Raw genomic sequence first — 17339 nt, forward strand, 5'->3', positions numbered from 1 at the left:
ATTGTTATTAAAAGGCGGGTACACTGTGACAAGGGGCAGTTCGTGTACAGACGAGTTACAGTGTAGACGTCTTGGAATATTTATTGTAAATTGGTTGTTATTATGTTGGTAACGAAAGAATAAAGTTAAAATATTGGTACAAGTATTAGTTTTCATCATCAACCCGGTGGTAACCTAACAAGGCGAAAAATCTCCTCATATGATCGTATTTTTCTAAGAAACGTTGATATTCGTAGACGGAAAAAATAAATGTAGTTCTTGATTATATTATCTTTAATAACACAGCTTCCGATATACGAACTATGACACTTCGCTCGATACAATTAATTCCCAAAGTAACCTCTAACTCGGACTTTTAATCAAACTACTCTTTAAACTTTTTATTATGTGACACTATAAACACGAAAAATAAGAAAAAACAAGCTTAAATAACTTAAATAGTAATTTGACAGCTTTCGAATTTCGGTATTGTAAAGCAACGTTTTTAAAATAAATAAAAATCGACAAAATTCGATCATAATTTTAACTTGGTGCGCATTATTGTCTTTCCCGTTCTTCTTAACGCACCTTAAAACATTATTAACAATTTTTGCACAAAATATAAAAATATTAAAATTGCTTCTAAAAATGCGCAATTGTATTTTTGATTGAACTTCTTAATTACTTTTTCTTGTTTAAACTTACAAAAAATTAAAATTTTTAAACATGAAATCCGCTATCCCGGGCACGCATATATCTCGCTAACGCTTACGCTCAGTAAAAGCTAGTCATCCCACAGGCGCCAAATTTCAACACTATTGTGCCCAAAACCATTAGTGTTTTTTTTTATAGAATGAATCAGATATAAGCTTCCGATAAAAAGCCTAAACTGCATACTTGATCTCGGATATCGGTAATTTGAGTCTGTTATCGTTAATCTAAGCGGATTTGATTTTTTACAAGATTTAGAGTATAGTAGATTAAAATTGACTGAGAATCCATTTTAGTAATTTATATAATTATTTATTACCTAGTCTAATTGGTGAGAATCGTTCTTGTAAATTAAATTAAATTAAATTAAATTATTAAATTTAATTAGTATGTTTTTAATACCTTTGTAATTGTTTATTCTCTGAATTATTTATTTAGACACACGCAAGGTACTATACCTGTCATTGAAAATTATTATTAATAAATACCTATTCAAGAATAATTATATCATTAAATCTACTCTATAGCTTTAATTTCCTTCCAAAATCTCGTCGCCTATCGCGTCCGACGACAGCCTTCTTTATTTCATTTATACTTTTTATTTCATTTATAACCCATTTATTTTTATTTTTACTATTTCTTCGCTTCGTTTGGGAAATGACTCTATTAATATGCAACTGTACTTTGGAGACATTTAAATCCGTAGTACAACTTTCGAGGTAAAATTAAAACATAAGTTCTGACTTTTGTAACACGGGTTTTTACCTAGCTCAGAAGTCAGGGACTTCAACACCTATTTTGTACTTGCTTCTGTCAATAAAAATATATTTTATTATTTTATTTATTTATAAGTCGAAATTGATTATCTATAAATAGATTTCCTGTGAAAGATCGTTATCTAAGCTAACACCACTGTACTATTTCATATACAAAAAAACCGCAGTGCATTTAAAACAAAACAACACCGTACAAACAAAACAGTGCAAAAAACATAAACCTGCAAAGCATGCATAACACTTACCTTTTCAAACTCAAATTTCGAACAAGCGGCACATAGACAACTTTTTGAAGACAAACCTTTCATCGCAGCGGCAGTGCATAAGCGTGTTTACACGCCAGTTGAAAAGTCCATATTTCTTCTCCATACCCCCGATCCAGAATGGGCAGCGGAGATCGTGGACGCGGCAGCAGCGGTCTGTGCGTGTATAACCCCCCAACTGGGAGTACCGCGTCGCCGAATATCCCTTGCCACACCATTTAGTCCCTGGCACTCTCAGTATTTCCATGGCGTCACGTTTTTTTCTGTCAATATTTCTACTTTTGAGCCGTGATTATTTACAGATTGCGAATGCCTCAAAATGTCATTTTCGTAACGGTTTTGCATGTTTACACGCAAAAATGAGGACGTGATGATTATAGTGACAAAAATCGTTACAAATTATAAAAATCGACAAAAGTCGGTGAATAAGCTGCGAAATCAAGTCGCGGATATGTGAACACGTAGCATAATGTCTAGGGCTATTCACTTTGTTTATAGCCCTTCGCATATAAACAAAGACAAAACCAAACTTAAAACGGCATTCTAAGGACTTGACCATCCACCGCCTGTAATGACCTATTCCGTAAACGTTTCGTAACGACAGACCACCAACGTGTTTTTATGATTTAAAATAATAATCGTAAAAGAGATCGTTTAGAATCTAACGCCACAAACTTAAATATGCCGACGGATAAACCTTTATCGAGTAATAACTATGTTTTGAGTAACGTAGATAGATTATTGTATTTTTTATACTACGTCGGTGGCAAACAAGCATACGGCCCGCCTGATGTTAAGCAGTCTCCATAGCCTATGTACGCCTGCAAATCCAGAGGAGTTACATGCGCGTTGCCACCCTAACACTCCTCTCCCTCGAGCTCTGGCAACCTTACTCACCGGCAGGAACACAACACTATTAGTAGGGTCTAGTGTTATGTGGCTGCGGTTTTCTGTAAGTTGGGCTCTGCTCTAGATCTGGAATGACATCCGCTGTCCTGTGCCCTACCACACAAAGCGAGATGTCATTCATAGTGTCCATACCTCTCTTTTGGACGTAGTTTAAGGACATACCCGGGTCCAAAAGGACATACCCGGGTCCGGGTATTGTTGATAGTAAAATTGAATCAGTACTCATCTGATCCAGAGTGCTGTAAACGGAGGAATATGTATTCCGGAGTGAGCGCTGCGTCCAAAAAGTGTGACCGAAAAAGAAGTGAAACTAGAGTATTTCATCTCGTTTTGATTAAAGGAGCAATGACGTCAATAGACAATAATACCAACATTGCCAACAATACAATAAGTCAATATACGGTAATTAGTGTCCGACGGAAACCAGATTTTGCCAAAACGGAGACCGAAGGTTCAGTTTTGCTTTTATTTCGGCCAAACCCGAACCTTCGGCTGACACAAATTTCTTATGAATTTTATGCCGAAACCTGCTGAAAACTGGTAATACTTTAACTAGTGAGAGTGAGACACAGTACTCTGGTTTGATTGTCTTTTTCGGATTGTTTTCATTAGTTTTCTATAACCTGTCTTGCTCAATAAGGGTCAATATTGATTATCAAAAATTAACAGTATCCGGGTTTTAATCCGTGGCTATAAAGTTGCCAACGCTGCAAATGATCTATCGATCACGATACTTTATGGTTTTATAGATCAGTAAAGTGTGGTGCGTAAAACTGAACGCATCTTGCAGATCTTCTGATTGGACTGAAATAACTTGTGCAAACACAATTATTGTTTATGTCTATTTTAACGTTCTCGTTGCCTTTTGATATAGAGTCAGACCATAGAGTAACTAATACTAGAGCGGTACTGTCGACACACTTTGAAACTAAAATTGAAGATTTGTTAAAATACGATAAAATGTATTTAAATATAGATAAATGTTTTTTTTTTTATTTGCATTAATTATTTTGATGATTTTGACCCATGTTCTTTCACTGATATGCGTTAAAATTGTTAAATAACAAACGAAACCGTCAACGCCATCTATACGACTGTAGGCCAAAACTAGTAGCGCCCTCTGAACGAGAATCAAATTTTCTTGATTTTTGAGGCACGTTTTTTTCTTAGACTGTATCCATCTATTACGGAGTTATATCTATCTTTGGTCAGACCAAGCTAACTCGGCGGCGATTTTGATTACACACTGTTGCATATATCTCACAAAATTGTAAAAATTCTTGAAGATTAACTTAAACAGTTGTAGCATATGCGTGTCTATGATTAAAATTCAAACGAGTTTATTCAAACCTTGGAAAACAATTAGAATCTTATTAGCAGAAGGTGTTTTAATTAATTATTTGACGACCGGTCTGGCCTAGTGGGTAGTGACCCTGCCTGTGAAGCCGATGGTCCTGGGTTCGAATCCCGGTAAGGGCATTTATTTGTGTGATGAGCACAGATATTTGCTCCTGAGTCATGGGTGTTTTCTATGTATTTAAGTATTTATATATTATATATATCGTTGTCTGAGTGCCCATAACACAAGCCTCCTTGGGCTTACCGTGGGACTTAGTCAATCTGTGTAAGAATGTCCTATAATATTTATTTATTTATTTATTTATTTATATTATATTATATTATATTAATTATTAAATGTTATTGATTTAATACTTTCCGCAATGCATATTTGGAGTATAATAATAAAAAATAAATATAAATTCGTTTACTGACAGGCAAGGACACCCATAGAAATGTTAAAATAAACCGTTTCCTTGATTAAATTCATTTTTGAAATATTTATATTTAAATTGTAATTTTATGTAACCAAACCATACCACCGCAAACACTGCTCAACCTGTTTAAGCATCTACTCAGTAAAGACATAAAATCCTATGATATAGGGCCCTAATTAAGATCATCATGATACCTCTAACGGCTTCTCGGAATGTGATCGGTGTTAATAAAAAATACCGTCCTTTAAATTTTAATCCCCTACAAAACATTAATTAGTTTCGAGATCAAGTTATTGACAACATAACCTATAGAACACAATGTTAAGTTTTTTATTTACAAATGTTTGTGTAATTTACGATGTAAAAATCCACCACCAGCAAACCAAGATCCCCACTCAAAACACTATTAACTTAACTGTCCAAGTTCCAAAAATGGTCTCGTAAAACGTGACCTTAAGCTGCTCAAACGTGATAAAAAAATAAAAAAAACAAACCTTCTATCACATGCGCAGTTTGAAATCGTGAATGGCCTAAAGTTGAAATAGCCGAATCTTCGTCTAAATGGGCCTATGTTGAGTCTGCAGTTGTCGTGGGCCCTACAGCAGGTATCTTCCTTCCTATTCATCCCGAGTTCGCTGTACTTCTCTGCCAGGTCGCCGGCGCCGCACCATTTCGTTCCAGGGACTATGAAATTCTCTTTCAAAGACCTCCGTGACCTGTTCGTTAGTCTGTGGTTAGTGTTGAAAAAATTAAGTGACAGTTTTGGCGGGAACTCAGTTAAGTGTCATTTTACTAATATTTTAAAGAGAAAAGGAAAGAATTATTTTGAAAAAGATTTTAGAACTGTAGTTAAGTATAGGATGATGATTTAATGATATTTTACAATTATGTTTCAAGTATGTTAAGTGAAAATTAGAAAGTTAATAGGTGAACATGACATTGAAGATGTATATTAAACTATCAAAAAGTTTTTTATATACATATGTTAGATACGCGTCACTCGAAATTATTTACGTTAATCACTAAAATAACAATTTTATTACTTCAGTGTTTTAGTACTTATGTTATTTTTACTTTGTTAGGTGTAGATTTTTACAGATTACAAACGCGATTTTTATTTCGTATTGTCAAATAGGTGTAACTTTATCATAGGTCCAGTCCATAAGATGATTTGGTTATCTTTGTTGTCTGTCATATTTATTTATATTATATTTGTTAAGTATTTGACTTATTTGTTAGATATGTATAGAATAGAATAGAATAGAATACTTTATTCGTAAACACACACACAGACAATAGACATACATACCTACTACATAAGTAGGTATTAAAAGATATTGTATTCTAGAAAGACCCCGATATTGTTTGAAAATAATACGACTGTTTGACTTCTGTGTTTCAAACTCGGACGGAAATATTATTCTATTTAATAAAAAAGTGGTGCATTGACTATAATCTCATAAAGCTTCATAATGTAACGTGTCGTAGTGCAATAGGTATTTAATAATTTGACGTAAACCTAGGTATGTTATTTTTTTTACTATTTTCAATTCTTTGTTTATTTACATACAAGATATATACAGTGGTATGTTAATTATTTGTGTCATTGTGCCCACATTTATTAGCCTACTAAAGAGCTTAGCTTGCTTTGCCTGCTTAGGTACTTGATTGTTTAGGATAATATTTTGGCCACTTTATTTTCGATAAGTTCCCTTTAAGACTCATACCTTTAAGCTCTGTCACATGAGATATATTTATCAGTACGGTTTTTACTCACTATTATTTTTAGTCGCTTTCGGCGACATGTTTCGGATTCTTTGGGAATCCATCCTCAGGCACGAGTGTCCGCGGCGGTTGTACGTCGTGCCCCCCCCCTCCGCGCGTGAACCGCCGCGGACACTCGTGCCTGAGGATGGATTCCCAAAGAATCCGAAACATGTCGCCAAAAGCGACTAAAAATAATAGTGAGTAAAAACCGTACTGATAAATATTTTGAAATATGTCTCACGATAGTTTAAGTGCGATTCTGTCACATTACTTTGTATACCTACTTGTGAGCTGTTTGTTTCCCATTAAAATGATATGAACAAATAATATAATATAACTCTGCTACTATTAGGGCAAATAATATAATTGATTTTGATAGTTTACTATTGTAAAATTAAGTTAAATTAATGCATGTCACGTTTGTGGTTTCAAATTCGCATTGTTTAGTTCTTTAGCACTAGATCTAGAGATAGTTTAATTGAATTGTACAAACAAGTCTTGTCTGAGCAACCATAATTATCTAATTTCAGTAGTGGAAACTGTTTTGGCTTATGTATGTATTTAAGTGTAATTATCTATATGTGTCATCTTTCGCTGTTTGTTTCCCATTATCAAAAAAAAAAAAAAAAAAAAAAAAAAAAAAAAAAAAAAAAAAAAAAAAAAAAAAAAAAAAAAAAAAAATGTAAAAATATTTAGGATAAGAAAACCGTTAAATAAATTGGTACGGAACGAGAAATTTTTATTTTTATTTCCCGCTTTTATTGGAAATAACCACTAACGGCATACGACAGTGGAGATCCCTTAACTTTCAAGACATATAATATATAAGTGTAAGGACTTATCCTGTCCGCAGCGCCATGTAAGGACTTGCTGATTGAAACACTTCCAATATGTCGTTGTTTCAATCAGCAAGTCCTTACATAAGTATATATTGGTATATATGTAGCAAATACATAGTTATAACGAAGCAGAGTGATGTGGCGATCTCTAGAAGTGGCGGAAACGTGGAATAGGTCATTGCGTCGATGGTCGTGATAATCGTGAAATTCGTGAACATAGTAATGTAGCGTAGCACGGAACGTTCCGTTTTTTTTTTTAAATTTAGGCCTTAAGCGAGGTTTAGACTAGCAAGAATTTGCATGCAATTTACGTTACATTGCCGACTACTAAGGTAAACTGCATTCAAAAGTTTGATCAGATACCGCAATGTAACGTAAAATGCATGCAAGTTCTTACTAGTCTAAACCTCGCTTTATAGTTTATCAAAGGACTGTCTCATTTCAAACATAGACAGAGAGAATCATACTATCGTTGTCTTACACTAGTATTAGCACCCAAGAGAAAAGGATGAGTATAGTTTTTTTTTTGTATTTACTGACAATATGGTTTGACCAACTATAGGTTAAATAGCCAATTTTAAGATTGCGCTTACGGCCAGTATTTATTCAATTCCGTTGCTGAATTTTAAGCTTTACCAAATATTATATTTTTCCGTTGATGGTATATTGAAATTAAATAGCGTTTTTTTTTACTAAGCTAAATTTTCGGTTTTCGCGGTAAACCCTCAAGAACATCTGCCAACGAATACCACAATGTTTGATAATTCGAAGTAGCGAGTTGGAGTTTCGCCCGCGGCCGTGAATTTATCTATTTTTCCTTAAGGTAAACCAAAAAATGCAGTTTTTATTTTTATTAGCCTACTTCGGAGTCCCACTGCTGGGCAAAGGCCTTCCCTCGTTTTCTCCACTCGACCCTGTCATCGGCATTTTCCCACCAATTTGGGGTAGAATGCGTCCAAGTCGTCCCGCCATCTTTTCGGTCTGCCTAAACCCTATCCTGCACCGTCCATGGTGTTCCGTGGAAAAAGCAGTTACGGAATTTTATTGAAATTTCCAGACATTTAAAAAGTAATTTAAGCATTGTGTGGATACAAGTGATAAAACGAAACAGTCCTCACTACGCCACAATAATCCGTGTTTTAATATAAATCATAAATCATTTTTTTTATGATTGAATTTAAGCATTGTGTGGATACAAGTGATAAAACGAAACAGTCCTCGCTACGCCACAATAATCCGTGTTTTAATATAAATCATAAATCATTTTTTTTATGATTGAATTTAAGCATTGTGTGGATACAAGTGATAAAACGAAACAGTCCTCACTACGCCACAATAATCCGTGTTTTAATATAAATCATTTTTTTTATGATTGAATTTAAGCATTGTGTGGATACAAGTGATAAAACGAAACAGTCCTCGCTACGCCACAATAATCCGTGTTTTAATAACACACATACTAAAGTGATAGTTCAATTGCCCCTGTCTGTCAGTGTCACAACAAAATGAAGGGACTGGTTAATACAGTTAATTGCAATTGAACTGTCATTTTATAGGTCGCCATCAGATATATCTGAGCGGTCAAGGCTCTCACAAATATCTGAACACGCCTCTATTGTCAAGGCGTTAGAGTGCGTGTTCAGATATTGTGAACACCTCGGCCGCTCCGATATATCTGATGGTGACTGTATCTAGGATAAGTATCAGAATTCAGACTTAAGTGAGAAGCAGATAGAAATATTGTAGTTTCGCGAATTGTGAGCGTCTAACTTATGACATAATTGTAAAGAAAAAGTTAATAGAACAAAATGCATAAGGGCCACTTGCACCAGTCCCTAACCCGGGGTTAACCGGTTAAACCTCGAGTTCCCATGGTTACCAGTACAATTTGACACTAGGTTAACGGTTTAAAGAGTTAACCCCGGGTTAGTGGGATGGTTCAAGGGGTGCTATGTAGGTACATGCATTTAGGGTAAGCCATTTTTTGTGTCTATACAATAGATGGTCAATAAACATGTGCTCAAAATTTGCTGATCTTTTTGTGAAAACGCCCTTACTAACTAACGGATACATGACGATTGAGATGAGTAGGTACAAGTGTAAAGATTCAAAGGTATGTCTTTAAGCGCAGTGTGTCAGTGCCACCACAAATGATGACACGCTATAACGATCCGGGTTCGAGCCGAGGCATTCGACACTACGTTTTCTTTTTCTATGACGGGTGATCACGTGATCACCATATAAAACGAAGTGTCTAACGCCTCGACCCGGACCCGGACCGTTCTAGCGGGAGCCATTCTTAAACGTTAAATTTAAATCAAATCATCTCTAGATGCGATTTTGAACTACAATATGCTAAAATACTTCTCGTCTCAACCGCCATATTAAAAACCACATAAAACACATTACCAACAACAATTTCAGTGGGGAGTTCTATCATAAGGTATTTAATGAGGCGTTTTATACACGGTGTTTCCTGTAACAGGAGCAATAAAACTGGAGGCTGTACGCCTCAAACTGACCAACATTTGTTCAGCAACTTTTTAAAATTATGAAATTTTTAGATTATAACTTTTTCATACTAATTAAATATTATTTTCAATGTACGCTGCCGTCTGTGTGTTTGACGTTGCTTGTCACCCTTTAAACATAACAAATTTTGCAATACATTGCGTCTTAGAATAAACTTTAAAGTGTAATGAAAATCAAAACACAAGTTATTTTTTAAAGTTGCTGAACAAATGTTGGTCAGTTTGAGGAGTACCGCCTCCAGTTTAATTTAATGCTCCTGTTACAGGAAACACCCGGTATATACCTGTAGATATAACCAAAAATAAGGGCTAAAAAGCCAAATTTTCTAATGGAACCCTTATAACAGGTACTAAATCATTAAGTCCACTTTATGATAGACCCACAAAACACAATAAATAACATAAAATTTACCTCGCGAGCGTAGTATCTGAAACTTTATTCTTATTGGCCATCATAAATTTCAGCTCTTCATGCCTTTCCAAGCATTCCATCTTCAACTTGTCAAAATCCAACCAACTAGCGACATCTATCGGCAGAGTCTCTCCATTTCTCAAAATACGTAGCGTGATATTACTAAAATGTCTATAATATTTCTCATCTTCATTTGTTATTTCGTTCTGTGTTAATTTAATACTTTGCTCTTCTAATGCGAGTTTGAGTTCTTTCCGTAATGTCTTGAGGAAGTTTCTAGAGTATTTTGCTTGGGTGATATACTCGCAGTCCTGGATGGCGCCATTTGGGGTGTAGATGACTTGGACAAGATGGCGGCCGTCGGTCAGCTGACGCAGTCGCAACCCGCTCCTGTGGAAGATAGATCTCGATAAATATAACATACTAGCTTTTGCCCGCGACTTCGTCTGCGTGGACTTAGTAACAGCAGCTAAAGTAAGTATAGCGCCTGGATAAAATTCTCATAGCAATTATTCAATTTGAGCATATTATGCACACAAATTAGCAGGCACTTCATTAATTACCTCAATTCCACCCCGCTTTTTACTTTCTTAAGGGATGATTTTCGGGATAAAATGATCCTATGTCCTTCTCAGGGACAACCTATCTCTATGCCAAATTTCATCTAAATCGATTCAGCTGTTTAAGCGTGAAGAGGGAACACACAGACAGAAACACAAACAGACAGACTTTCGCATTTATAATATTAGTATGGATATACATACAGAAATCTAAACCTTAAGCCGCCCGTTCGTGTTGACTCAAAAATGGCTTTCCTGTCAAAAACAAAAGACTATAAAGCTGTATATTGTAAAAGGTACTTAATAAGTCCTCATGACATGTAGTTCAAGGAGAGAGTAAATAAAAGGGTCCCTGTAGGTCGACAATGAGTGGTACTTCGCCTACGTACTGTTTTTATTTTTCAAAATTATTCTTTGCGTTTCATCAGAAACTTCATGCCTCCCAGGTAGCAAAGTGACGTCAAATGACGTCAGCGACGTCATAATGACGTAATAATGCCGTCATTATGACGTCGCTGACGTCATTTTGCTACCTGCGCGCATCTATACTGTGGAATGAACTGTCGCGGTATTTCCCGACTAATACAAAGTTAAGAAAACGCCCATTTTAAAGGCTGGCAAAGCACTTGCAACCCCTCTAATGTTACAGGTGGGAAGAAAATAAAAAATGCCTCCTATATCATAGAAAAAGCTTATTATTGATTTTTGTTACGTTTCAATCAATCAATCAATCAAATGTTTTATTCGTGATAAACTTAAAACTAAAATTACATACAAAAGTATAACTAAAGCTATAGGAATTTATAAAATAGGTAGGAGTTGAAGTTTACCACGAAATGGTCTCGCCTCAGCATAAATGCTAACCCGAAGGTCAGCGCTGATCTTCCGGCGAGACCATTTTGGGTCACGATCGCAGCCGTACGACACGGCCCAACCATAAGCTGAACGCAGCCTTTGCAGCAGCGACCAGCGCCATCTTCGGAGTTACCACGTGTACAACACCTCAGTGGTTTGTCAACAAGATGTTATGCAATTTGTTCACATTGCAGCCACTACTTAAGTGACGATATCTGGGGTGCAGATGCACCCTCCGGATTACTTGGGATGGTAAGTGCAACAACGAAACAAGAGCATACTCGTATGTATTTATTTTACACGTTTAGTACCATTTAACTGGCAGTCTGACTTAAGTGGCAGTGGGCGGGCCACTTTGCTCGCAGAACCGATGGCCGATGGGGCAGAAAGGTTCTCGAGTGGCGACCATGTACCGGAAGACGCAGCGTGGGAAGGCCCCAGACTAGATGGACCGACGATCTGTCGCGGGAAACCGTTGGTTGAGGGCAGTGAATGACCGTTCGTTGTGGAGATCCTTGGGGGAGGCCTTTGTCCAGCAGTGGACGTATTTCGGCTGGGATAATGATGGTGAGTACCATTTATTTCATCTTTATACGTATGTATTTTTTGTACTTAATCGAAGCAAGTATTGTAATGTATATTACGGTTTCCAATCCCGGTAGAATAGTTATGGCTGCCAAGTTCTGTAGATAATCTTTAAATATATTTATAACAACAATATTAGGAAATTGTAAATATATTAAAATAACCGTTTTAGTTTTCGTGAAATAAGTAGAAATGTTCAAGCTTCATTTCACCTTCTCGTTGTATTCTTCGCCTGAAGTAATTTTCTACCTCCTGCATGACCTCATCCGCGATTAAGTTCGTCCATCGGGACCTCTCCCCTTCAGACTTGTTATATTATTGTTTAATAATAATCATTAACAAACCATATCGAGTGTCGTTACTTATCCTTAAATCCTTTATTACTAATAAAATCTAATTTAATTTTTTTCTGCGAACGATGCTCCAGAGGCCGTGAGTTCAAGTCTCACCCAAGGCAATAATTTTTCCACTTAGATTTATTCTAAATTAAATCTAATCTAAACTAAATAACTAACCTCCTAATAATGTCCTTTTTATATTGGTGAGCAATAAAGAAGATTTTTATTGTATTGTATAACTTACCTACATTTATAGTTTATACTAAATGTTACTTAACATTAACAAATAGGAAAAAACCTACACTCATGGACAAGTTTAGAGGAACGCAAAAAAAAAGTTTCATTACTATTGTTAATCATTTTGAAGTTACTTCCTTTTTTTGCGTCCTTGAGTATATATTAAACGCAGCAGTCAAACTTTACAAAAATGTCAAGTTCAAGTGATTAAACATCTTTTTAGGGTTCCGTACCCAAAGGGTAAAAACGGGACCCTATTACTAAAAGACTCCGCTGTGTCTGTCCGTCTGTCACCAGGCTGTATCTCCTGAACCGTGAAAGCGTGATAGCTAGACAGTTGAAATTTTCACAGAAGATGTATTTCTGTTGCCACTATAACAACAAATACTAGAAACAGAATAAAATAAATATTTAAGTGAGGCTCCCATACAACAAACGTGATTTTTTTGCCGTTTTTGCGTAATGGTACGGAACCCTTAGTGCGCGAGTCCGACTCGCACTTGGCCGGTTTTTTGTTTATAGTATCACATAATAAATAACCGAGTAAAGTTTGAAGCTACTTTACTTTTATTAATTTTGATTTATAAGCACCTTCTTTTCTGTCCAAAATCATTTGTAAATAATCACATTTTAAAAGTAATAGGAACTTTTTACATCAGTAAACGAAACTCGATAATAGAATTCGATTTTTTTACCAAATCTAGTAGAGATGAAGATTGTCAAATTCCAATATCATAAGGATCACAACGTAGTATCATTACATATCACCCCACCACTAAACGTCAAAGTGCAACCGAGAGTCCCTCAGGGATGTGTTCTAGACCCCTCGATGTATCTCATAATCTAATTATTTCCCCTACTATCGAGATGATTTGATGATTATTTTACTACCATTATATCTTTCATCAAAGTATCAATATTAATATTGCAATTTAGTTAGCGTAATGGTTCGTACAGATTTAGATACTTTGTCTTTTCTATTTAATAGTTAAGAATTAGGGAGTAAGTCATACAAGTCATACAGTGTAAACTCCGTATAATGAAACTCTAATGACTCTTTATAACACAAGTTGATTCACTTTGGCTACCTTTCATAGTATAAAATACCTTGTTTTCTTCACTCGATAAATTAACGAAAACTATCTGTTACAATAGAGTACCGAGCACTTTCACTCCCATGAAATTTGTAATTAAGAATTTACACTATGATTTTAGTAATTTATATATAACACTGAAGGCTATTGCAAATAGACGCGGGAAAATGATTGGACAGTTAATACGACACGATTACTTCTTTAAAACCACTAAAACTCAGCTGGCGGCCCTGGACTCAATAGAGCGCCGGGCTCATAGACTCTTTGGCGATGACCCATCTGTCAAGTCAAGGATACAGAGCCTTGGGCATCGCCGTCGAGTCGCTTGCCTATCGGTGTTCTATCGGATACATTTCGGGGAGTGCGCACAGGAATTACACGACCTGATCCCACCTTCCCCTTTTCATCATCGGACATCCAGGCGCGGGGAGCGAATGCACCCGTTCGTGGTCCACATTCCATTCGTTCGGACGAAACGTTTTGCCTCCTCCTTTTTGGTACGGACGGCTAAGGAATGGAATGCGCTCCCGCCATCTGTATTCCCTGATCAATATGACCTCGGTCTCTTTAAAACAAGAGTGAATAGGCTGTTACTGAACCGGTGAGCTCCAACTTAGGCCCTGTCTTCACTTTCCATCAGGTGTGACTAGGGCCAATCGCCGATCAGTTTATAATAAAAAAAAAGATTTAAAAAAAACTATCTTGGAGGGGCGGATAGGAAGGAAGCGGGGTAGAGGCGAACCCAAACGCAGCTTCTTATTAGATCATGTGAAAGAAAAAGTAGGGATCGTGTCGTATCAAAAAGTCAAAGAGCTGGCGCAGGATAGGGAAAGCTGGAAGATACTCCACCGACAAGAGAATAACTCGTTAATGATGATGATATAACACTAGATCATATCTGTAACAAATTCGTATCAAATTCATAATCTGTTAATACATACAATCAGTAATGTGACCATAAAAGAAACCTCACTGCGATTTGTATTGTATTGTATACCGATACAAAAGGCCATAACTAGAGCCAGAAACCTTTTCGCATATCCAAATGTCCGCACCTATCACGGTTCAAACGCACCCACGTACCGAGCAATAGAATTACTAAATAACTTCTTAGCTTCAATCCAAAACGCAGACATATTCGCAGACAAGTGGCCGTCCTTACAAAGTAGTGTCAGGATTTTTTTAAACTCTACCTATGTAACTTTGTAGTATGTATGTTTAATTTAAGTTCCTAGAGATACTCGTAGTTCGAAAAATGTATACATGTTTATGATACTGACTATGTATTAACAGTATAAGTGTCTTGGCGTAGGTCGCTGTAAACTTATACTTGTGTTTGTTTGAATAAAGAATAAAGAACTATGATATCGATACATTCTGAAACCACTTCATCCTGCCAATCTTCACCCTCGCCAAATTGAATAAAAATAAACATGTAACAGTGATTAAATGCAAAAGAAAATGCAACAAACTGCACTGGGGTTACCACCCTCATTGCAATAAATATGTATAAAAAAAAGAAATTTAAAGCGTATGGCGCTTAGGACATTTTTAAACAATCTCTAATACAATCGTGACACTTGGCGTCGTAACCGCCAATAGTATTAGGGTCCCTTTAAGGGTCGACACATGTGCGGACCATTTAACAGATTCGACACATTTGTCGGTGTTAGCTGTCATTCAAACTGTCAATTGATGCGCTTTCTAATTGGTAGCAATGGCCAATGGAATTTGTAACAAATACATTTGTGTTAGGAATTTGATGCGCTTTGAGACTTAACCAATTAATACAATAGGGTATTTGACTGTATTTTAAATAAATTATTTTTCAACATGCATGAAATAAAGCACCAGGAGATTAATAGAGAAACGTAGACAGCAGTTATTTTTAGGCACAATTTCCATTTTAATTTGATTATGACGTCACATGCTAGTTTCATATAAATTCCATAGTAGCAAAATCGTTTTGACAGTTCGAAAAAAGAAACTGATTTGACTAGTATAGTCAAATACCCTATATATTTGTAATTTGTATACAATACACTACAAATACTCTTTATTACACACCTAAATAAAATAAAACTATACAAAAAGAAAACAGACACACAAGCAGAGGTAAACAACAGGCGGTCTTATCGCTAAAAAGCGATCTCTTCCAGACAACCTTTGACAACAATTAAAATATTTTTTCTGTGCCATTTTCAATCAAAAGGGTACTTATTGTCGCTTGTCAGTAAGGCGCTATTTCCATATTGCTTCACTCAGAGAAAAATCCGGAGACAAGGCTGCAGTTTTACGTTGCGAACGAATTATTGATAAAAACACAAAACTACTTTGGGACATTGACAACCTAGCCTTTGCTAGCGCAGCAACTTTTTTTTTGCGAAACGCAATTATTGCGAAACTAACAATAAAAATGTTGTTAAACTATCAATTTTTCGATGCCTTGTCATAATAGCATAGTTAAAAATGCGAATTTAACATAGTTTGGCTTTGCTCATTGCACAACGTGTGATTTGTGAGTTGTGGTTTTAGCAACTTTGAGGACCTTTGTCAAAATAACAAAAGATAACTCTGCGAAATCTTCACAGTTAAAGTTTGTGCGGTTCGCAATGTTCGCCGACACATTGTTTTTTACTTTGTGACAATAGCAGCTTCAAGAGCCTTTGTCAAAATAACAAAACAGAACTCTGCGGAATCTACACGGCTAAAGTTTGGGGGTTGACAGTGTTCACAACCACATTGATTTATACCTTGTGATGTTAGCAAATTTGAGGACCTTTGTCAAAATAACAAAGAATAACTCTGCGAAATCTTCACAGTAAAGTTTTGTGAGGTTCGCAATGTTGGCCGCCACATTGTTTTTTACTTTGTGACATTACCAATTTCAAGAGCCTTTGTCAATATAACAAAATAGAACTCTGCGGAATCTACACGGCTAAAGTTTGGGGGTTGACAGTGTTCACAACCACATTGATTTAAACCTTGTAATGTTAGCAACTTTGAGGACCCTTGTCAAAATAACAAAGAATAACTCTGTGAAATCTTCACAGTTAAGTTTTGTGCGGTTCGCAATGTTGGCCGCGACATTGTTTTTTACTTTGTGACATTAGCAACTTCAAGAGCCTTTGCCAAAATAACAAAATAGAACTCTGCTGAATCTACACGGCTAAAGTTTGGGGGTTGACAGTGTTCACAACCACATTGATTTAAACCTTGTAATGTTAGCAACTTTGAGGACCTTTGTCAAAATAACAAAGAATAACTCTGCGAAATTTTCACAGTTAAGTTTTGTGCTATTCGCAATGTTGGCCGCCACATTGTTTTTTACTTTGTGACATTGCCAATTTTAAGCGCCTTTGTCAAAATAACAAAATAGAACTCTGCGGAATCTACACGGATAAAGTTTGAGGGTTGACAGTGTTCACAACCACATTGATTTAAACCTTGTAATGTTAGCAACTTTGAGGACCCTTGTCAAAATAACAAAGAATAACTCTGTGAAATCTTCACAGTTAAGTTTTGTGCGGTTCGCAATGTTGGCCGCGACATTGTTTTTTACTTTGAGACATTAGCAACTTCAAGAGCCTTTGCCAAAATAACAAAATAGAACTCTGCTGAATCTACACGGCTAAAGTTTGGGGGTTGACAGTGTTCACAACCACATTGATTTAAACCTTGTAATGTTAGCAACTTTGAGGACCTTTG

General features: G+C 36.1%; 1 protein-coding gene across 3 annotated transcripts in view; it reads right to left on the reverse strand.

Moving 5' to 3' along the window:
- Window positions 1-17339, reverse strand: part of LOC134752300 (uncharacterized) — a 121302-nt gene that overhangs the window by 24771 nt on the left and 79192 nt on the right. The window contains exons 3-5 of one of the 3 annotated variants that reach the window (XM_063687963.1): window positions 9963-10352; window positions 4908-5129; window positions 1768-1992 (exon numbers count right to left, since the gene is read on the reverse strand). In XM_063687963.1, the coding sequence (XP_063544033.1) occupies window positions 1768-1992; window positions 4908-5129; window positions 9963-10352 (837 nt within the window). The remainder of the gene's footprint in view (window positions 1-1767; window positions 1993-4907; window positions 5130-9962; window positions 10353-17339) is intronic. The other 2 variants (XM_063687964.1, XM_063687965.1) reach the window with 2 other exon arrangements.

The sequence above is a fragment of the Cydia strobilella genome, chromosome 24, assembly GCF_947568885.1.
Source record: "Cydia strobilella chromosome 24, ilCydStro3.1, whole genome shotgun sequence".
NCBI lineage: Eukaryota > Metazoa > Arthropoda > Insecta > Lepidoptera > Tortricidae > Cydia > Cydia strobilella.